Source organism: Rattus norvegicus, chromosome 2 (genome assembly GCF_021556685.1).
Source record: "Rattus norvegicus strain SHRSP/BbbUtx chromosome 2, alternate assembly SHRSP_T2T, whole genome shotgun sequence".
NCBI lineage: Eukaryota > Metazoa > Chordata > Mammalia > Rodentia > Muridae > Rattus > Rattus norvegicus.
Genome location: NC_141535.1, coordinates 57,289,835 through 57,312,707, shown reverse-complemented (window position 1 = coordinate 57,312,707; position 22,873 = coordinate 57,289,835). Strand labels below are relative to the sequence as shown.

Below are 22,873 nucleotides of genomic sequence, written 5' to 3'. Positions count from 1 at the left end.
ATACAGTTAATACATAACTGGCTTTCACAAAAGTTGCTTGGAAGTTGGGGGCTTGGGCATATAATTGCAAATTTAAAATTAGTTTGGGAAGAGTATACTGTGTCAAGTAAGTAGTGTAAATGAGTGGTATTTATAAGGCCTGTGTTAAACGAGGAAGAGATCATCATAGGGAGATGGTAAAAGGAGTTTAAGAAGAAAAAGGTTTTTGTCTGTTTGTTTGTTTGTTTGTTTTTTAGTTTAAGGAAGAGGGGGGCTTAAAGTTTTACATAGCTACTTTGTTTTACTCATGAGTACACTGTCTTTGTCTTCAGACAAACCAGAAGAGGGCACCAGATCCCATTATAGAAGATTGTGAGCCACCATGTTGTTGCTGGGAATTGAACCCAGGTCCTCTGGAAGAGCGGTCCGTACTCTTAACCACTGAGCCATCTCTCCAGCCCCTGGTTTGAGTTTTGATGGACATCCATGCTGGGATTGTGCTGGAAGCAGAGGAGGGATGATGTGGGCAAGGTACAGCATGGGGCACACTTTAGGGGTAGTGATCTTTACCTGTGTACCTTCTAAAGGAACTCCATTAGCTCTGCTTCTTAGACCTTTCTTTGTGAGGCGCCCATTATATTTTATCCTAAGCTTAAATAGTTTCATGGGATATAATTTTCCATCAGGCTTTGGATAGTTACTAAAATATAATTACCGTTCTACACTGCAGACTAAATCTATTATATATGAATGGCACAGGGACGGTGCATATCATCCTCTCATAGAACTTTAACTTAATATAAAGCACAATGCAATTTATGTTGAGTAATCCTGTTGATTGCCTTTTCGTGCTTTGCTGTACCAAAAGATGCTATCTGAATATTTCAAGCATCAGGTATCCCTCGAGCACGAAGAGTAAGCATTAAAACTCATTAGAAGCAAAATCTAGCGTATGAGTATGCTAGATTTTTAAGTCATTGCCAAATCAAGTAAAGTTGTGTTAGAGAAACCATCCCAGTGAAATGCATTGAGCTTCTTTTCAAATGAATAGATACATGAATGAGCCCTAAGCTCAGAAAATGTGGGGCTCAGTATCACTGTTACTTTTACTTCCTGTTCTGTGGATGAAAATGGTGACAAATTTATTCGCACAAGGAGATAATATAGGCATTTCGTTATAGGAATGCCACTCAACTATTTGGCCTTACCTATAAAAGATTGCATGCATAATAGTCTATTATAAAAACTATTTATAGTCCATTAACTAATGATTGGTTAGAATTATTAAGAAATGGAGGCTGTTTCATTTCTAAGGCATCCGAGTCTAATTAGCCTTAAGGTCTAGGACTGGATTTTGGGTTTTCTGCCATGTAGTGTTAGAGAGGGTGATGGGAGGTTATTTGGCCTTTGGAAGCCAGATAATGGGTATGGGAAAGCTGCTAGGGGCCTAGAGGCATGGATCACAGTTGGTCGAGTGTTTGCTTTACATAAAGGAAGCCATGCATTCAGTCCCCAGCACTACATACACCCTGGTACAGTGGCACAAACTGGTGATCCTAAGCCACATAGCAAGTTCCTGTCTTAAAAAAAGATAATGCTGAATTAAAAAAAGAAAGATGTGAGGAAGGATAAAGCAGCTACAGACTTTCACTTACCAATTATATACATACATATATATCAAATATGTATGGGGGCTGAGTCTTACTGTTAGTTCAGTTACATAATTAACAGTTGAGGAAACCTTACCTTAAAGCTTGCTTGACACTGCCCTGGAAGGAAGGTTCCTGTGTTCCCTTTGCTATCCATAGTCTAGTTTGAAGGATATTGTTTCACAGAAAGGCACATTGACCAGTTGCCCGGATCCAGCTGAAAAGCTACAGAAGCCAATAAACTCGAAAGCATTACTAAGGAAGAAATGTTTCAAAAACCTTTGACTTGATTCCACTCCTACAGAGACAGCCAGTCTAGCCTAAAATGAGCCAATATTTTTTCTGCCAAGAAACATGAAAAGTGCTCATGAATAGAAAAGTCATCACCTGGGAAATTTTAAGAAAAAAGAAAACGTGTCCTTTGGCAGTGTTTAGAGATGGCTGCTTCCACAGCTGCCCCAGAACTGCAGGCAGCTCCAATTCACCAGGTGAACTGACAAGAAAGCCCTCTTCACAGAAGTGGAGTTGCACTTAGATCACACACACGAAAGTAATTCCTTACATATAGTACATCAGTTACAGCTGGTTTTAATTTGTGCTTTTTCAATGAATGCAAGATGGGTTGGAGGACTTCCCTTAACATTTGTGGAGGATCTCAGAGGCCTATAAGACAGAAGTCTGAAACATTTGTAATACAATGGGATTCTGCCAGAGTAGCAACTTAAATGAAAGAGTCCTTCAAATGGATAATGATGAATTAATTACATCAAGTCCCTAGGACTTGCCCATACAGAGAGTCTGAGTGTATGAAATGGTAGATTGAATCCACTGAGGTTTCCCAGACAGAACTGTGGAGTTCTAAGCATGCTGCTCCTACAGGCTTCTTTATTCCTGTGGTTGTCTCAATACAGGCTCAGGGATTTGAACACTTGAACCTCAGTTATGGTGCAGTTTGGGAAGGATTAGGGGGTTCAGCCTTACGGGAGGAAGTACATTACCAGGGTCAGGCTTTGAGATTATATAGCCTTTCCCTATCTCCAGTTCTCTGTCTCTGTGTTTCTTTCACGAGGTGGATGGTATAATCTCTCAGTTTTCTGCTTCTCCCACCATGGCTGCCTGAAGCTATGTCTTCTTACCATGACGCTTACCTCTCAGGAACTGTAAGCACAAATGAATTCTTCCTTTCCTAAATTGCTTTGGTCTTAGTATTTTGTCATAGTATCAGAGAAGTAACTAATACAATCCCCATTGCCTTCACTTCACATGGAGTCCAAAGCCATGTGAGACTAGTGAAGGTTTATTATAAATACCCAAAATTCATAGAATTGAAGTTATCATATAACAAAATATATTATCTTAAAATTTTTAGATTTTAATGCCTGATTAACTGATTATAAGTATTTTACTGTTTATATCTATACTCTATCTGCTACACACACATATGGAAGAGAGACAGACAGACAGACAGACAGACAGAGACAGAGAAATGGGGTCTTGCTGTGTAGTCAAAGCTACCTTTGAACCCATGATCCTCATGCCTCAGTCTTTCAAGTATTGAATTTATAGACATAAAAACAAATAGTTACTTAGGGAATTGTATCTCTTATTACATTTATTTGTTTAGTCTGTGTGCACATGTGGGTGGGATGCAGGTGTCATGGAGCAAATATGGAGATCAGAGGACAACCTGTAGAAGTGGAGCTCCTACAATGACAAACCTAGAATGTCAGCCTCAGTGGCGAGGGCTTTTACCCACTAAGCCATCTCACCAGCCCATGAACTATCATTTTTGCAATCTTAGTTTTTAGAGGTTTTACTTTGCAGACAGGGCATTGACTTTAGGGCTATGAAGCAGAGTAGAGAATAATAGGGGTGGGTGTGGTGAGAAGGAGAAGGGTAAAGCATAGTGCTTAGGAAAATACATTTTATGTGACACAGAGAAACTTGGCTCTAGTTCTCCAAAACACTCCTCAAATGGCTTAAATTATTTTATTTAGTTCTTATGCACAAAATGAATATAAAATGATCCTCTGACAAGGTCACAGGATCATTACAACAATCTGTAGAGCTGGAATGTACAAAGGGATTATGAAAAATTCAAGGTATTATGCAAATGACAGTGGTAGCTTTTAGAAAGACTAAATTTGCTATGGGTTTTTGCTTGTCATTATGGGAATTCAATAAAAACTGTTGATGGACAGATTCTGAAAGGACCTACCTCATTTTCCATGTCTGCAGCAAATCTTTCCCATAGCTGGGCCCCTTCCTCAGCCTTGATGGCTCAGCCTCATGATTTTCCCCAGCACCACCCCTGACTGTATTAAAGTATGAGGTCCTAAGGGTCTTTTGCCAGTTCTCTAGGATGCTTCCTTAGGAAACTTGCCTGCAAATGCCAAGTTACACATTTTTCTTTTCCCTGAACAAAGGAAACCAATAGATTATGAATGACTGGTTTTTTTCTTCAGTTAAGCAGGCCAACATTTCTGTATTCTTTTCCCCTTAGACAACTATAAATTTGCATTGAGTGAGAATAAATAACATATGTGATTCCCTGTTTCAAGTTCTTTCATTGAGATTAGAGATAAAACTTTTTCTCCCCTGAGAAAAGATGCAGAAGGGGTTTAGGATAATTTAAGCCCATGGTTAGAAGGGTTTTGGACAACTCTTTACTGTTATCTGCCATTTACTAAGATTCCTGGCCTAAGACTGTCCATTTGAGTCATAAACACAGCTTTTAAGCTAAGGGCCAAAGACACTGTGGGTAATATTTGAAAGCCATTTGGGTAAGATTTTATGAAGTAAAGAAATGATGTGTGAAACATTTATCTTGTGCTTGATGCTTGGTATCCTGGAATTTTGCTCTTACGTTCATTAAATGGATGTTTCCTCTGACCTCAGAGAGAAGACATCTTTACTTTCAGCCAAATCCAATATGGAGGAACCAGTCCTCAGTGCAGAGCTTTTTGACCTCAGCATCACTGTCAATGTGGGACTGTCCCTAGAATGCCTTGAAACTGGAATGGACAAGAACTGGACCTCAGATCTGTCACCTTCCCAATTCCTGGAGCACAGATGTCCACAGAATCCTCTCTGCTCTATATAGTCCTACATCCTAAACTCCTAGACCTATTTTAGATCTCATAGCCCAGAGCCCCTTCATTTTGTGTGGAGAACAAGTTGCCTGTCAACCTTCCACAATGGAGCCCCAAACCCTATTACCCACGGGCATCATAACCTAGTCTTTGAGCCCATTTCTTCTAGCCCAACTCTTTAATGCTTGAACTTCCCTAGAACTTACATTTAGGTATCAGTTCAAGAAACATTCCAATGAAAGTTAGCCATGCTGGGAATTTTGATGCTTCAGTGGACTTGGCATACTTGCCATGAGTCATTTAATTCTAAACGTTGACATGTCATGTCTGTTGCTGTGGTCTTCCTGATGTTTGTACATGAGGTGCACCATCTCCTATTCACCAACAGTGAAACTCATCCAACAGACCTCTACTGAGGCCAGAGGGTATCCTTACACACTAACTAAATATTCTGGGAGCCTCAAATGTCACCCCAAGGCCAACCAAAGAATACAGAAGAAAGTATCAGCTGTATGGTTTGTATAAGCCTTTCTGTGGTAGCTTCCGTTTGACAAATGAATTGGAGACCCTTTCAATCCTTTTCACGTGAAAGACCCAAGTGAGATACAAACCCATAGCCTGCTGTTCGTCCCAGTTCTGATTCTTCTACCACTCGGTCACGGCACGGGAGGCGTGGGTCACTTTCACAGTCACTCTCATCAGAAAAATCTCCACAGTCGTTGTCACCATTACACAGAAGTTTCCTCTTTATGCACCTGCCTGCAGTCAAAATCAAGGAACATGCTGTTTGTAATGCTAAATTTCCTCTTTTGCTGAAGTCAGCATGGGCACATTAGCTTTGGAAGTGAGTAGCTAGAAAGACTTGACTTCGTTCCATAGATGACATAGCTAGCCCTTGTTATACAACTGACATAGCTAGCCCTTGTTGAGGAGTCATTGCACTTGGGAATACGTCTACCTATGAACATATGCTAATGTGTTTTCACTCACAAGTGTAGACAGAGGTCCAGAGAGAGCACCTGCAGCCTCAGCTTACCTGTTTCACACTGAAAGTCATTCCCACAGTTTTCCTGTACCTCTTCACACTCCTGAGTGGGTTCACAATGTTGTCTGTCTCCCAAAGCATCAGCACAGCTTTTCCCCTGAAACTGTCCAAAGACTTCAATGCTTCTTGAGCGAAACTGTAAACAAAGAGACAAACAAACAAACAAAAATAAAAGCAGCTGAAAATATTCTATATCCTAATGAAAAAGTGGATTATGGTCTAAAACAGTGGTTCTCAATCTTCCCAAAGCTATGATCCTTTAACATAGTTCTGCATGTCGTGGTAACCTCCAAGCATAATTATTTTCATTGCTACTTCATAACTAATTTTGCTGCTATGATGAGCTGTCGTGTAAATATCTGTGTTTTCTGATGGTCTCAGGTGACTCCTATGAAGGGGTCATACAACCCCACAGGGATCATGACCCACAGGTGAAGAACCACTGGAATAAAGCCATACACACACACACCACTGCACCCCTTACACCCAAATGACTTTAAGATTTAAGAGAGAGATGGAAGGCACTGTCTTTGACCTCACTTAATGATAGTGCTCTGCCTTCTAGATTGTGGAGTAAAGTATCAACACTTACCCAGTCTCCTGTGGAACATGCAGCTCACTTGGTCAGGTTCAATTCATTCGTTACCTCTTTCTGGACTGGAATTTGCTCCTGGGGGTCCCTACCTCACGGCCATTTCCCTGAAGGGACCAGTTTTCAATTGAGGACCTAGGTTGGACGGATTCAAATACTTACCCTTTGTTTGAGGCAAGGATCACACTGTGACCACTGACTCCATGTGCTCATTCTGCAGTCTATTGGTAGGAGGGCGTCTGCTGATGGCTCTTCCCTATAACGAAGATTAAAAGGTATCAGTTTAAAATGACCATCTCGTACACCTCTTTCCCAGAAGCCTTCTAAAAATCCATAACACACACACACACACACACACGTACATAGTATGTATGATATATATATATGCATTTGTGTATATACATGTTTATGAATGTGTCTGTGTGTATGCATATGCACATGTGTGTGCATGCAGTTGAGGTAAGAGGTTTACAGAAGTCTTAGTCATTCTCTGCTTATTCTTTAAGACATGGTCTCTCACTGGATCTCAAGCTCCTGGATTTAGCTGGACAGGATAGCCAGCCTGGGGATCTATCTGTTTCTATCTCTTCCTCTACCCCAGTTGACATACAGATGTACCCTACCATAACTGGCTCTCAGTAGTGGCCTGGGGATCTGAACCCAGGTCTTCACGCATATGTTCATTTTACCAACTGATTCATCTCCCCAGCCCACCCACACTCTTTACTGTGTCTTCCATGACCCTTGGGGATATAGTGTTTTGTGTTTTCAATTCATTCTTTTGTTTAAGTCTGGCTTATCAACAACAGCAGTAATAAGCGTGGCGAATGGCGGTGAAGACAACCAAGGTTGATTCTGACAGGTATTTGACATACACTCATCTCTTTACAAGTATGCGATGGATTCATTGGAACTGGAAATGTTCTTTCACTTTCTTTGTGCATCTCACTTACCTCTGAGAGGCTCGGAAAGCCTGGAGTTGCCCAGTTCCCTTGCAAATTTAAGCTGGCCAGTCCAGCCATTCCCGTAGCAAACGCCTCGTAAATCAGCACCCCCACCTCTGCCTGAATTCCACACCTCTGTTTAAAAATAGATGTTTACCTGCCTCACAGTCCACATCAAGACTTCCTCAAGATCTTTTTGAGTTTTAGCATCATGTGTTTTAGCGCTTCCAGATTCCCTCCCATCCCTAGGCACAGTGCCTTTATTTCTTAGTCTTATTTCTCAGGAATTCTAGTTCTGAACTGTGGCTGTTCCCTTGGTTTACCCTTGGTGTCTCTTTTCATCGAAGCCTCATCTTGGGCACTTAACCTATTAAATGATAAGAAAGAGACAAAGCAAAACCAAATGGAAGCTATCCAACAGGAATCCTACAGGTGTTTTACATCTTCTTTCCTAGTCTGGGCTTCTATCAAAATTTTTGCACCAGGAGGAGGTCCAGGTAGGTTCAATCCTTCCATAAGAATGTTGTAGAGCTCAGCTCCAATTTGTAGCTGATTAGCTGGGTGTGGCTTCCGTTTTAAACTCTTCCTCATAATCATCTACCTCCAACTGTACTGTAACATATTATATTAAGTAAGCCAATAAATGAACAGACGAATCCCCCTCCCCACACTCCTCAGTTTCTGCCAGCTACGTCATCTCTCTCCTGCTCTGCATGCTAACACATTATTCTAAAGATCGCAATAAATATCTTTATGTCTCTTTTTCCCAGTAAGTCTCTCATCCTTCAGCCCTCCATGTTCCTCGAGCCATTTCAAAATGAGCCTTCACTCATTTTTCCCCCTGAAATTCCTTGAAAAAGTAGCCTGCGCTCCTCCTATCTACCTTCTTACCCACCAACCATTTTCCAACTCTTGCCCGTGCATTCTGCGCTTGCTCCTGAGACGACTGTCACGTGGTTCACTCTCCTCCCCTCAGTCCTTATCTTACTGGCTCTCACCATCTATGAAAATTGACCACTGTTGCTTTTTAAGACAATTGTTCAGTATTTTCTTTTATCCTATTTTTAATTCCTTTGCAGTTTCATGGTTGTGGATGATGATCTGAGGTCTCTTTGGCTCTTTTCTTCCGTTCTCTCATTCTCCTTCTCCTGCAGAAACTCTTCCTCACAGTCAGTCCTTCTTTTGGGTGTGATCTACTCAGTTTAGTTAAAGTTGCTTTCATTTAATTTCATGATTAATTTATCCAATGTTATTAATTTCTAATTAATTTTATTCATTGATTTAATAATTAGACCTAATTTAATTTAATGTGGGTGAAAGGTTATTTTCTGGAATGTACATAACTTATCACTGGCTACACTTCTGAAAAAAAACCATAACTCTCTCTCTCCCTCAGAAGCCATTAACAGCCAACAGTCCTCCAGAGAAGGGCATGTCCCATCCATAAGGATGTACCCAGTTTTGTTCAGGGTTTGTGCACATATCAACAGCTGTAGTGAGTTCGTGTCATGTAATATGTCCAAAACCATATTTTTGCTGGACATCTCCCCATGCTATGGCTCTTTTTTTTTTAACATTCTTTCTTCCTTCTTCTCCAATATCCCATGATCTATGACATACATTATATAAATGTCTCTTTTAGGATCAAACATTCCACCAATTTTTCGTACACTGGGCAACCCTGGACCCCCTTTTCTCAGATCTTTTCTCTGCTGTTTTAGATTGCTCCACTCTCCTTTGTAGGATCCTCCTCCTCCTCGTTAGTCTTTGAAGTGCTATGTATTCACTGAGGTGCTGTCATTAGATTCCCCTCTCTCTGCCTTTCCACTCTCCTTTTCTGCCCTCCTCTCCCCTCTCAGATCCATGGTTTCCACATGTGTGCTAATGACGCCCAGACAGAGATAAACGTGCTGTCCAGACATCTCTCCTGAAGTTTAAACTTTGGAATCTAATTCTCAATTCTACATCTGGACTTGGACATCTTCATGGCCCATTGACCTCAATGTTTTCCCAAATGAATTCATTATTTTCCTTTTCTTTCAGGACTGCTCTTTCATTTATGAGTTATCCTAGCCAGAAACTGGGTGTTACTTGTCTAATTCTCTATTCCCCCTCCTCATCTCTACATCTAATCGAGCATTGAAACCTGTTGTTGGCAGTCTTGTAAATGGTGTTCCAATTCATCCTTACTTCCTAATATCTTCCAGATGTTCTTCTGGTCTACACTAACATAACATCTCTTCTAGCTGACTCTGATAATTTCTTTCTGACTTAGTTTGCATATGGAATCCAGAAGGATTTTTTTAGAATTTAATGTTATCCTGCTCCTACTGAAAATTGTCTAATAGTTAGAAAGACTACATATGTGACAAGGCTTAAGTCTTCTAATACAGTGTGGAGAATCACTCCCAGAGATGTTTAAAATCCTTGGACTGTATGAATATTGTTATTTACCCAGCAAAGGACACTTTGCAGACACAATTCTTTGCTTTTTAGTGGAATCATTCTAGTACCATGGGATCTTAGAAGGAGAATTGTTCAGTGAGGAATAAAGAAAAAGGAGGCCAGAGAAACCCAAGGCCTAAAAGAGGCTCTGAAAATGGAAGAGTAGAGTAATAATTACCCAAAAGTCCTTTTGAAAAAGTGATAAGGGAACCTACTGCAGAAGATTCCTAAAATATATACATTATATCAAAGGAATCTAAGTGGACTTACCCTATAATAGAAAGACACTACCTCAAGTGGACATCATACACTATCAAAAAAAAAGCAGTCAGTACTAGAAATGGGTTATATATTTCGAGTTATTGACCAATGGGATTTCATAGACAGCCCCCCACTCAAAAAGTCCAGGCTGTGGCTGAAGCACTTGGTCACTCTTCACAACTTGATAGTAAGGCTCTACTGCCAAAAAACATAACATACTTATGTGAGACAATGTGGAGAAATCTAGCTAGTACTCAACTGGTGCTTCCTTTAGTGATTAGCATTTGTATCCCTGGAAGGTATTTTGTATGTAACACCAGTCTCATCAGGTAATGAACATTGTGAGCTACAGTAATAACTTGCCTGATCAGAAGCATCCAGAGGCGTGATAGTGGCACAAATGGTACGGGGGTAACCAACCACTTTTTTAAATTGGTCAATCCATCCTGGACCAGGATTAGCCCTCATCTTCTGGAATTACAGTCTAAAAGTATGTAACTCATATGCAAAAACTCATAGCAGAACCTCCTTTCCAATAAGCTGAAGTATGCGTGTATGTTTTGAGAAATTTTCTGCTAGAAGTTCTCCATTAAGGCTTCATTGGAACAGAAGGGTCCGAACTAGCAGTGGCTGATATACTTTGTGTCCTGTAACTGACTAAACTTTATAATCTTGAGCTATTAAAGATAGTAATTTGGGGGAATTGATAGATGGTTTAATGGTTTTGAGCAGTTGTCCTTTCAGATAACCCTAGTCCAATTCCCAGCACCCAAGGATGGCTTGCAACCATCTGTGATTCCACTTTTAGGGGATTGGATGCCCTCTTCTGGTCTTAGAGGTCCCCAGGCATACAGGAGGTACATAGACACATGTACAGGCAAAACAGTTCTTCCTGGAAACAGAAGGACAACACCCCCAAAGTTGTAGTAGAGATCTGATTCAATGGTAGAGTGTTTTACTAGCAAGAACAAGCTTCCAAGTTCAGCTTCCCAGTATCACAATAAATGAATAAATGAATGAATAAGTAAATCTATTTACATCAATCACATAGATTAGCTCAATTTCTCCAGAAATGAGCTTTAGGTTTTCAAAACCATGTTTTAAAAGGCCAGTCAGATGATTCTCGTGTTCAAGTAATGTTTGAAAATACTTCTTGACAATCTGGTGGAAATCCATGCTAACTGAGAGTGTGAAATTATCATAGTGTGGGAGTGCTCATTCTGGCCACATCACCCAGACCTGAGGTTAACATTGGCTTAAATATGTCACTGAACTGGCCTATCACTGGTTTCCTAAATTACATTAGGGTTTGTCTTTTTTTACAACTCCATGATCCCTTTCAACATCTTGTTGCCTGAAACATGATAATCAGTTCCTTATCTATTCACTCATTCCTTATCTAATCACTCACTTAGGTGAACATGTTAGCATTTTGTCCCAGCATCTCCCCGAGGGTTTGATTTCTGAAACCACCCTATAGGCCAGCACTCTGAGATCTCTCAGCTGCGTGCTATGGCGCATAGTAGAGAATCATGCTTGGGAAGCCATGCCCACTGAAATACTACAAAGAGAATTATAATTTTTGATTGGGTAAAACTTGATCCTGGCCAGTGACTGGGACTGCTCATCTGCCCATACACTGGTGACTAAACCTTGCTAGAGTGGTCCTGGCCTCATGTTGACCGTGTATGCACGTCCTCATCCCTTTCTCAACAGTTTACTTAAGGACTCCTTCCATTTTCACGGTTTAACTCACAGTTTGGACTTTGTACAAAGCACCTGATCTCTACCTTTGCCCTTCTGGACTGTGATTTGAATTAATTCCTTCAAGAACACATCCTATCCCCAAAGGAAGATGTTTGAAGACCACATGCTTGCCCTGGGCACAGTACTTACACCCCTCTTTAGGTCTTAGACTTTGTGTAGTAATTTGCTTGGATCAATCAAACAATAGAAATTTAATCTCCCCCCCCCCAACAATTCTAGAGAAGGAAAATCTGAAAGCAGGTAAAGTGGGGCTGGTCTCTGCTGAGGTACCACTCATTGTCTTCTGGATGGCAGATTGTCATATTCGCTTCCTTGTATCTCTTTTGATTAATTATTTCTTTTATTTTTTGAAATTATAATTACATAATTTCTCCCTTCCCTTTCCTCTTTCCAAACCATCCCATGCATTCCTCCTTGCTCCCTTTTAAACTCATGGTCTCTTTTAGTAATTGTTGTTACATACATACATACATACATACATACATACATACATATAAATACATGTAACATGCTCAATCTGTATAATGTTACTTGTATGTCTGTTTTCAGGGCTGACTGTTTTTGAGTAAACAATTAATGCATTCTTCCCGGGGTAAGACTATTTCTCCCACTCTCAGCATTCTCTTGTTGCGTACAGATCCTTGTGCAGGTTTAAGGCCACATGAGCACTCCCTCATGCTCTCCAGCATGTCTATTGGTGTCCTTGTTTAGGCAGTCATGTTGGTGAGACTTTATGGGTGTAACTTCTGATGTTCTTAAGAGACACAGTCTCTCAGCCAACTACCTGTTCCTTTTGCTCTTGCAATCTTTTCTGCCCCTGTTCTTCAGTGATCCCTGACCCTGAGGTGTGGGCAATGTATTGAAGTTGTATCCTTTGGGACTGGACTCCCCTGTATGTTCATGCAGCCTTCCTTCTGTCTGTGTTCAAATTTACTCTTTTTAAAGACACTAGTCATATCAGATAGAGCCTTGCTTTTAACCACATGTTCATGTAATGATATATTTTTTAATGCAACAAATATAGTCACATTGGTAAATACTGAGCATCAGGAGCCCAATTCAGGTTATGAACTTCAAGTGGTTTTAATAAAACAACAACAACAAAAAAAATCTTATACTTAAACTTCAAATTAGTGTTGTTAACTTTTATTTCTCTTATGTCAAGTTTTAGACAGACCCCTGTCTGTTTATTTATAGAGGGGCAAGATTGCCACAGTGTGCACATGACGGTCAGAAGACAGCTTCTATGGCTCAGTTGTTTTCTTCTACCATTTGGTCCTGGTGAACCAATTGAGGTCTTCCGGTTTGGCATCGAGTGCTTACCCATGGTAGGCTTTATAATACTCCTTTCTAAGGTCACTTCCATGTAAGCATTTTATTTTGACTTTGGGTGATAAGTGTCACTTATTATGATTTGCTGACAGGAAATACAAATGGAGAAGGACATTGCTTATCCCGAGTCAAACTTACTGGTTCAGAATCGCCCAGTTAGAACAGCTGCACTTGGTTTAGTGCCGATCGGTTCTGCTGCTTCTGTTTGCTTCCGCCCTCAACACAAATCGTCTTTGAGATAAGCTGAGCTTGCTCAGTGATTTCTGGATGAAATAGCCTTAAGATATTTGTAGACACTTTGAGATGTAGAGAGTACAACTTATTTTTTATACGGTGCGTCAATTGGACAACATAATTCTTGCCTGAATCTACAGCCAGCTTGCAAAGGGACATGATGCCAAATGGCACAAAAAATAAACCGAACATCGCACCAGTCCCTGGTTATTTTGTCCTCACTTTGTCAGGTGTCTGGCTACCCGAATGCATGGTAAAAGCAGGACTCTGAGGAATTAGTGGGGGAGACTAAAAGGTTATGCAAACAGAGTGTTATTGAATAAGCACACTGCATAAATATTAGGACAGGAGACCGGTGACCTCAAATAACTCTGCCTCTCTTCCACCCTCCTAGCCCAACACTGCCTTGCCAGCCCCTCTGACTCACTCAGCAGATAATCTTCTGTAGCTTGAGGACTGCCTGTGGACAGGGCTCACCGCCTGCCTGTCATCCTGCTAAGCTATTATTAGGCAGAGCAGAGCTGTTTGCTGGGACGTTCTGGGCCCTCAGATGGAGGGCCTATCAAGGACAGCCCATGTCGCAGTCTTTCAGTCTCAGCTGGGAAGGTGAGCCCCAGATCAAAGCTGTGCACACCAGCACACAGGGGATCTAACTCCGGGCCAGAAATGCATTAAAGGAGGGTCCTGTCTTCCCACCGGGAGAGAAGTTTCCAGAACTTCGGTCCAAGCAGGAAGGCATTTGCTGTAGGAGGAATCTTTAGCTGTGGGGAAATCTCAGCTAATTGGGACTGTATGCTAAATTCACATAGTTCATGAAGATTAAAAAAAAGATAATAAAACGCCCAGAGTTAACATCTTAAGGCACATCTCTGAGTTTACAACACTTATTTTATGTCTTCTCAAGGACCCGGTATATGAGAGCATTTACTGAGGACCTGCTACACATCAGGACCCAAAGGACCAAAGGAATATCTGAGATGATGATTTCCCCAGGACCTGTTCTCCTGGGAACTCATCTTGTGGTGAAATTTAGAAATACCCACAATTTACTGTTGTCAAAGTCCCACTGAACCTTGTGATATCCCCCCAAAGCTACTGTAACTCCAATCCTGAACAAAGAATGGTTTGAAAGCCAAAAACAAAAACAAAAACAAAAAAACAAAAAAAAAAACAAAAAATAAAACCAACCCCCCAAAAAAACCCTAACCAAATAAACAACAACAACAACAACAACAACAACAACAAAAAACAGTGAAATCATTACACACACACACACACACACACACACACACACACACTAATACCTGATGTTGCTTATTGAATTCTTTCTACATGCCTGAGGCAGAAGCTTGAAATACATCACACATGTGGTAACTTAACATTCACATGAAAACACTACCAGATGAATTCTGTCGTCATAAGTGTATGGACTGAACTGTGATCCCTTGCAAAAAAGAACGATACTCTGAGGTTCCGAGACCTGGTTGGTCCCTGAGCATGTGAATTTATTTGTAAATAGGATCGGGGTAGAGGTGATTGAGTTAAAATGGGTTTAATGGAAGTAGGCCCCAGCCCAGTACACCTGGTGTCCGTGCAGAAAGGAGAAATCTGGAGCCTGGGGAGATGACTTGGTAGGTAAAACGCTTGCTGTGCAACCGTGAAGACCTGAGATTGACCCCAGAGTGACAGAGTGATTTTGGCTTTCTCAACATCTTGATGTCAGACCTCCAGCCTCCAGGCGGGGAAACAGATAGCTTGTTTAAAACAATTAATTTTTGGACTTTGCATTGGCAGCCACAGGAACCAACCACAATCAGTGTCTTATGGATCAGGGAACCAACGTACAGAGACTCTGAGTCGTTCATTCCAGCCTGGGCAGCTTCCAAAGGTGGTTTGACCTCAATGCTGATAGACAATGGTGGCTTGTTGTGAGCTATGGACGTCTGAAGAAAATACATGCTCAGAAACCATTTGAAATATTGCTGCTGTGTTGTTCAAGTACATGGTCTCATGTAGCGCCTGGAGTCTCTGAACCCTTCGTCTTAAAGGGCACAGCACAGAGCGTTCCGGGTGGGACCGTTCTGGCACATGCTGAAGGGCATGTTTGTGGAAGTGCAGGAAGCTCAGTTAAACTGGAGAATGCGAATGCCAGGATCTGGGGCCAGCCAGGGGTCTCCCTGCCCCTGCCTGGAACATGAGTATGACCAGACCCAGGAGGTGGGAACCTCAAAGCAACTGCGGTCGTCCCACAGCCTTTCTGGTTTGAGCCTCCGTCCAGAAATTTGAGCTGTTTAATTTTTTTTATAAATACCTTAAGAGAGGGTCAGGTTAATTACAAGAATGCCAAAGCTGCCTTCAGTAACAGTCTTTGCACACAGACCTTCTGAGTTAAGATACCGGGAAGGTGAAACTATTTTCTGAACAGAGAGATAATGCTTAGGTATTGTCCGCAGAGGAGGAGAGGAGATGGGAGGGAAACCTGGCCGAGCACTCATCCCAGAGCTCATGTGGGTCTGAGCGGATCTCTTCTGAGAGTCCTATCCTGGAAAATGAATCACAACCCACGTTTGGTGGGTGGAGTCCAGACCGATTCGCCTCTACCTCAGCCAGAAGGCAGGCAAAGGTGGCATAAGCTGGCTAGCTAAGTCAATAGACTTTTGTTAAACTTAGGGGAATAGGACACAGGACAAGATTAATGCAGACAGAGGAACGGCGTCCAGGCTTGTGTTGGCATCAGGGCAATTTTCTGTTCGGCCCTTAGAGAACAAGCTGAATTGGACCACATGGGTGTGCGTCTTCTCCCGTGATGTTTACATGGTAGGAAGGGACAGCCTCCAGCAGGTGTGATCTCTAGCAGTCCTGGGTGCAGCGATGTACAGGGGGCTTTTACTGTCTTGTGGGTTTATTTGCTGGGTGTGTTTGGCGTCACACTCTGCTTTCTGTTGCTGACACAGAATGCCTGATGGGGGTGATGTGTGCAGGAGAGAATTTTACTCTCTTCACAAGTGACTACAAATCTCAAACAGCATCGCCTAGGTATCTGAGGAGAATTTCCAGGATTGTATCATAACATGGTCACTAGAAGCAAAATGGGAAGTTTCTGCATTCAGAAGGGTCAGGTGTGTAAGGAGACTCGGGTTGGAGGAACAGCCTAGCCAGATACCTGCTAGGAGCCACTCCTGCTAGGCTTGGCCCATTCCTCAGAGTCGGTCCATTTACGACTGAGGAATCCTGAGACCTTCTACTCCTTAAGGGCTACACCACCTCTTTCTGCTGCCACAGGGGACTGAGTTTCCAGTACATGCAACCTTGGGGACACCCTTATACCATATGCAAACCATACCTTATGGGTTTTGCAACCCCAAGTAGGATCAGATAAGAAGGAAATAGAGAGGCAGTGCTGGAAGAAACCATTGAAACTGCACCCTGACAGTTCTTGGTTAGAACAAGTAGACCCTGAGACCCAGAACACAAAACGTGGGCCACAGAATGGGATGTCACAGAAAAGAAGACAAGACAAGTAGTTAACCTTTGCTTAATGTGGGGCCAAAGGGCCACACAGCCAACAGTTAAAAAGTATTAGGTTTTGAGATAAAGGACAGAAAGATTTACTACCTTTGTTGGAAACTTCTCAGCCTATAGACACTGATCAATACTGATTTGTCACAAACTGGCGACAATCCCCCCTCCCCACCCTATTCTAAATATTTAAAGAGAATATCTTAGTATTGACATTTCAGTTCCTTCTTTAGAACAAAGTCCCAGAAGCATGAGTACACTTGTTTAGAAAGTTTAAATCCTGGGGATTTTATACATCACTGTTTAGCTTAACCTTTATTGTACCTACTTTGCTGTTAAGCCCTGGACCCTGAGACAGCAGATTCCACAGTAGAATTCCAGAGATAGACAAGTCACAGACTCACCGGGGAGTGGGCTCTGGGGCCTGTGCATTGATCTCCAAGGCAAAGATTGCAATGGCTAGGGTGATGGTCACGCCTGAGGCCATGCCGCTCCTCCTAGGCAGCCCTGGAGTCCTGAGAAGCATTTCTTTGCAACCAAAGGACAGGGAATAATAATTGCTCATATATGTTCAGGGTTTTGTTTGTGTTAGTTCGTGCTACCTAAGTACCAAAGTCCAACGAATAGAGAGTCATTTATTGTAATTCCTGGCTGCTAGTTTCCCTTATTGACAAAGTGTCATTGTGCAATAAACTAAAAAAAAAAAAAAAAAAAAAAAAAAAAAAAGCAAGCTAAAAGCAACCCAATCAGATCAAACAAATTCCTAGCAGTTCTTTTCTTGGGAGATTCTGGAAGGGCAGATTAAGAGAGGCATAATTTATGGGAGAGGCCTATGGAATAGTCTCATAGAGGCCTAGGTTCAGAATAACTACAGAAACAGCAGGATGAAAGTCAAGGCTTAGGTGGGGACATATGTATCTTTTTTATATGTATATTCTTCTGAAAAATACAAAGTAAGTGCCACAAGGCTTTAGCAATAGCTACCAAAAAGGTAGGAATTTCCCTGCCACGAAGAATGCTGCTTGCCGGACATCTCCACATTTTCCAGGGCCTTGGAGAGGGAGAGGTTCTGGAAGCACTGAAGAATGTGGACCATGCGACCTTTCTGAGAACATTGGTTGCACCAGAGAATGACCTGTGGATGTTGCAAACATGGAAGTCTTTCACTTTCTATCTCACTCAAATTTAACGGGCGGGGCTTCTCAAATCTTTCCATGTGTGGCCAGGGTTGGGACTTAGCATACACAATGGGGTGGGGGGTGGGGAGAGCAGAGAGGTGGGTAATGTTTTATGACTTTATGATGTCTCATGACACTACTCTTATTTATTGTGTTGTTTGTCTGGGGCAGGGTCCGACAAGGCAGTTCAGGCTAGCCTGAAACTTGCTGCAGCCCTTCTGCCTAAACCCAATTACTGCAGTTACAGGTATGAATGCACATCCGGCCATTCCTAACAGTTTTGTTTCGTGGAGACAGGTTTGCCTCAGACCTTCCCATGGCACAGCTGAGAATGACGATGAACTCCGGGTTGGTCTGCATTTCCCAAGGGCAGAGATCTCAGGCTTTCAACACTGCATGGCTTCACAGCACAGTTCTTACAAGATATTCACAGAAAATTATTAATTACAACAGAGCAAATCCCAAACGTTAGCAAAGGTAAAACAGATGTCTGGTTGGTGAGATGACAGAGCTGTTTGGTTAGTTTAGGACCATATTACCCGTGCCACTGATGTTAAAGTCTCTAATCTCCGCCTTTTCTTAATACTCTTCCTTTTCCCATGCAAAGCTTGAGAACTAGTTGAACTAATTCCACTGACTTCTCGGCTTGTTGTGGAGACCACGGGCTTGCTTGACATTTAAGCCATACAGAATCATCAGGTAATGAGACTGATTCTTAAAAGTCACAGCTATGTCATTGAGGGAATCCATGCCACAGGGACACTTTCCATTCACCTTAGATAGTGACATGTGAGTGGCATCTGGACTCAGTCCAGTTCTGCCGGCTTTGTCACAGTACATGCGAGACTCTTCTTTGGTCTCTGTGGATACTCTCAGGATGTCTTTGGACCCAAGGACATGAACTAAGTTAGCACGGGACACTGTTTTATGTTACTGAGATGATGATAGTTGATTAGGCTGTGAGTCTTTCATTTGGTAAGTTGTCACAATTGGACATGGCAGAATCACCTTTCTCCTGGGAGACTGTCTTGAGGAGTGGAGGGAAGGACATTTTAGTTGGGATGGGAGGATATTCTAAATTGCTACTTAATTTAATCATCAGGCTACACAATGCAACAGTATGAATAGAATATAATAACAGTTCTACAAGTTGATACTGTATACTCTATAATGTATACACTCTATGAATAACATGGCTTTTACTTTTACCCTGTCTTTAACTCTTCTAGGCTCCTGACTTCTATCATGTATCTGACACGTTTGCAAGTGAGGCTTGTGCTTTGTGTGTATCTTGGAGAAAGAGAGGGTGAGGATGAATTAAGCTGGAGGAGCAAAAACAGCATCTTTATTGGGATAACACACAAAAGCCACCAGAGGTGAAAGTGGGAACTTTACAACATGCCGGCTCCTCTGTAGAGGCCAAAACATTTAATTCTCGATGGCTCTATCACGGAGCTGAAGAAATGCTGGATATGGAGGTCTACTATCTGCTCATCCCATCCAAGCGTGAGGCGCGTAGTGTGTAGGTTTTCCCACCACTCTTTTGAGTGCTGCCGTTAATATTTTAATCAGCTCATGCTGTTTCCGTGGTGCTCTGTGTAGCTGACTACCCCATCTGCTCGCTCTAGCACAGGACCCCAGTGGAAGGCAGCAAACTGGCCCATTCTTAGTTCTAGGGGTTTCTGCCTTGAAGACACCTCTTGGTTTTCTATCAGTAAAAATTTACTTTTTCTTTTTCTTAAATCTCATGTTGCTGAATTATACTTTCACATAATAATATAACACCTTTCCTTTGCCCATTTGGAATGGTAGAGACTCTGACCAGGAGCATGAAGAGGTTTTGTTCTTGTTCTTGTTTCGTTTTTCTTTTGTTGTTGTGTTTTTCCTAATGTGGAAAAAAAGAATGTGGTTCAGGGTCATTTCCATTTGGTACTTTTAAGGGTATATAAGACAGTTCTTTTCAAAGAACTTTTTATTGGTAATAATGGGCTCTCTTGAATGCCCAGGAATCTCAGGTTGGGGATCCTTGGTTCATTCTAAAGCTTCTCCTCAGCGACCCCCCTCACTGACCTCTCAAACTCTTCTCCTTCCCTTGCAGCACTTGCCTGGGATAAGGTGGGGTGGATCAAATCACTGAATACAGAGAACCTGGGGCCACCATGAAGTTCAGGTTTTAGGTACGCCTGTGTGTTGTGGTTCTCAAGGCCTAACAAATGTAGCACACCTGTGAGCAACAGGAATTAACAGATGAATGAACGACTACAGAGCCATAGGGCTGCATTTTGTACATTAAAGTCAGCTTCCCTCAACTCTGTCCGTCAAGAACTGCATTCTGTTCCTTTGTTGTCGGTTCATCTTCCCTTATTATCACACAGACGCTCACACTTCAGCGAGCCGGCTTGTTCTCGCTAATTATTTTATTTTCTCTTAAGAATGTTCATTCCTTCAGATGAAGGCATCTCAGAGTGTGGCACATTGAACCCCCTTTCCCAGAATCTGCTTCTTATTTTAAAGATAGATCCTTCAAAGTGGCAACTGATTATATACATACATTCACACAGGTGTGTGTGTGTATGTGTGTGTGTGTGTGTGTTTGCCTGTGTGTATGCATGTGTGTATGTGCATTTGTGTGTTTACATGTGTGTGGGGGTGTGTGTGAAAATTACTTTCCCCCTTGACGACCCTGGCCCTGAGGTCAAGATGCTATTCCTGTAGCTTCTGTGCACTTTTCCATTCCTGTAGCCCGTCATCCCCGATGGAGGTTGAGAATTGCCACCCAGCTCCCAGAGTGTTTACTCTCTTATTAAAACAGATATCTTCTCCAGTTTCTAGCTTTGTCATGTCCTACCCACTTGTGTCCCAAACCAATCTCTTAGGTCAGTGAAGGAAGCAGGAGGCAACTGTCAGGTCTACCTCTCCAGTCTCTTCCTTTCCCTCCCTTTTATCTCCTATGTCTAATACCCTCACCTCCCAGACTGTAAGTGAAAATGTCCGTAGTACTCAGGAAATAAAAGGGACAGAGGTACTTAAACATACTCTAAACATCTCTGTGACTCTACTCCAGCGGACTTGGGTTACCCTTTACCCTATTCTTCTTAAAACAACAACAGCAACAACAACAACAAGAAGCTAAGCTAATAACTGAAGTCAACCATTGTAAATACTTGACCTGAGGGAGGATTGATATACACCTATATAAACAGCCCTATAAGGAAAATATAGTCATGAAGACTTTCATAATTTGTCTTTTGTTTGTTTGTTTCCCCTTTACCTATTGCAAGCTTCTTGGTTACTGAGAAGCCCACAGTGTGTTCTCTGTAGAGACGAGTCCTCGTGACTTCTGTCTAAGGTGGAAGTTTGTTTGTAACTGGGCATACTACTCCAGCAAGGCAAGGTCAAACTATCTGGGGTACTCGTGAAGTAAGATGACAAGTGGTTGGCCCGGGTCCATCGGTGTCACTGTAATGAGGACATGTTAACAGATCTGCTGCTAGTGTATGGCTTTGTTCATATCCATGTGTGTCAGATAGATTTAGGACATGAGTTCTGGTTATTTTTAGTGGAAAAGAATTAGTTAAAAACATGCCATTTCCCAGAACACATTAGGGGATCTGTTGTTGAGCAATCTCATTAAATGGTGATAGCTTAAATATTTACCAGGCACTTGTGGGCAACCCCCATCTTTCAGCCAAAGACTTTATTTTGAGCAAATGCCAGGCACTGGGGTCAGAGTCCTCACTCATCAGGTAATTCCAGGGTCAGCCACATTCCTGAGTTGGCTATGCCCAGTCATTTCCCACCCTGCTTTCAGCACAGGAAGACAGAGCAACGCTGCTGGCTTGATGGGAGGGTCTGAAGTTGAGGGAGAAGAGACTGAAGTACAGCAGTAGGAAAACACACCACATTTTAAAACCTGGAGACCAACCTCACATGAGCGGTGATGGTTACTGAGTTCTCTCATTGGGTTATATAGAGCGGAACTATTGTTTTCTAACTACTTCCCCAAAGAGAGGTGTTACCTTAAGAAAACCCTCACCTTTTCTCTTTCTGTTGCATTCGTGTAAGAAACCTTAGGGTTGTCTGGCTGCTAACATTCAACTCTTTGCTTAGATACATTTGATGCTTAAATGAAGCTCTAGGGTTCTCACAAAATATAAAACTTTCGGGATAGGTAGAAATACCATGTCTACTAAAGAGTGTATGGGATAGATTTATTCCCACTTTTTAGGGCTACTTCAGTAAGCACACACCTTTTTGTCCCACAGCGGTTCTTACTGCATCTACATGATGACTTCTTAGACATGAGCAGTAGTTAACCCTCCGCACGTGCTTACATATTGAGCCACACGGAAAGAGAACCAAACATCTCATGACAGTGTGCACCAAAAAAGATGGCTCCTCCCCGGTAGCTTATCTTTAGAGTTGTTAGGTTTGACATTCAGTCTTTTGTATTTTCTAGAACCTGCTTTAGGATTTGTCCCAGGCCTTGTTGAAATGAGATTCCCAAATGTAAACAAGAGTACTATGACAGAGAGTGTATTTAGCTGACCACTGACGTGCCTGTGTGTCACTGAAGGTCCTTGAAGTGGCTAGTACCCACCCAGACTGACCCCCTACATGTTTGTTGTGTGGGGTCAAAACATGACTGAATAAGAGAAGCAAAAGACAAAAGGCATGAACCAATACCGTCCAGTGGCCATCATCTGACAGGATCTGGAGCAACTCCTATCTACCAAGTCCTTTAAAGTCACAGACAGGGAATGTGTGCTATGGGCATGAGAGGGACTGACATTGAAAGAGGCTGGACATTAACTTGTGTTTTTATATCACAGATTT

The 22,873-nt window shown here is 42.1% G+C and overlaps 1 protein-coding gene and 1 long non-coding RNA gene across 2 annotated transcripts in view; one reads left to right on the top strand and one right to left on the bottom strand.

Moving 5' to 3' along the window:
- The window catches only part of C9 (complement C9), a 48,271-nt gene extending 30,874 nt beyond the window's left edge, over nucleotides 1-17,397 (bottom strand). The window contains 4 exon segments of the mRNA NM_057146.2: nucleotides 5,332-5,479; nucleotides 5,757-5,901; nucleotides 6,520-6,613; nucleotides 17,264-17,397. Of these exon segments, the coding sequence (NP_476487.2) occupies nucleotides 5,332-5,479; nucleotides 5,757-5,901; nucleotides 6,520-6,613; nucleotides 17,264-17,385 (509 nt within the window). The 5' untranslated portion in view covers nucleotides 17,386-17,397.
- Nucleotides 13,889-14,523, top strand: LOC120100732 (uncharacterized). Its single transcript, XR_015674162.1, has 2 exons — nucleotides 13,889-13,946; nucleotides 14,245-14,523. It is a non-coding gene; the product is annotated as an uncharacterized LOC120100732 (long non-coding RNA).
- Nucleotides 17,398-22,873: the final 5,476 nt, after the last annotated feature.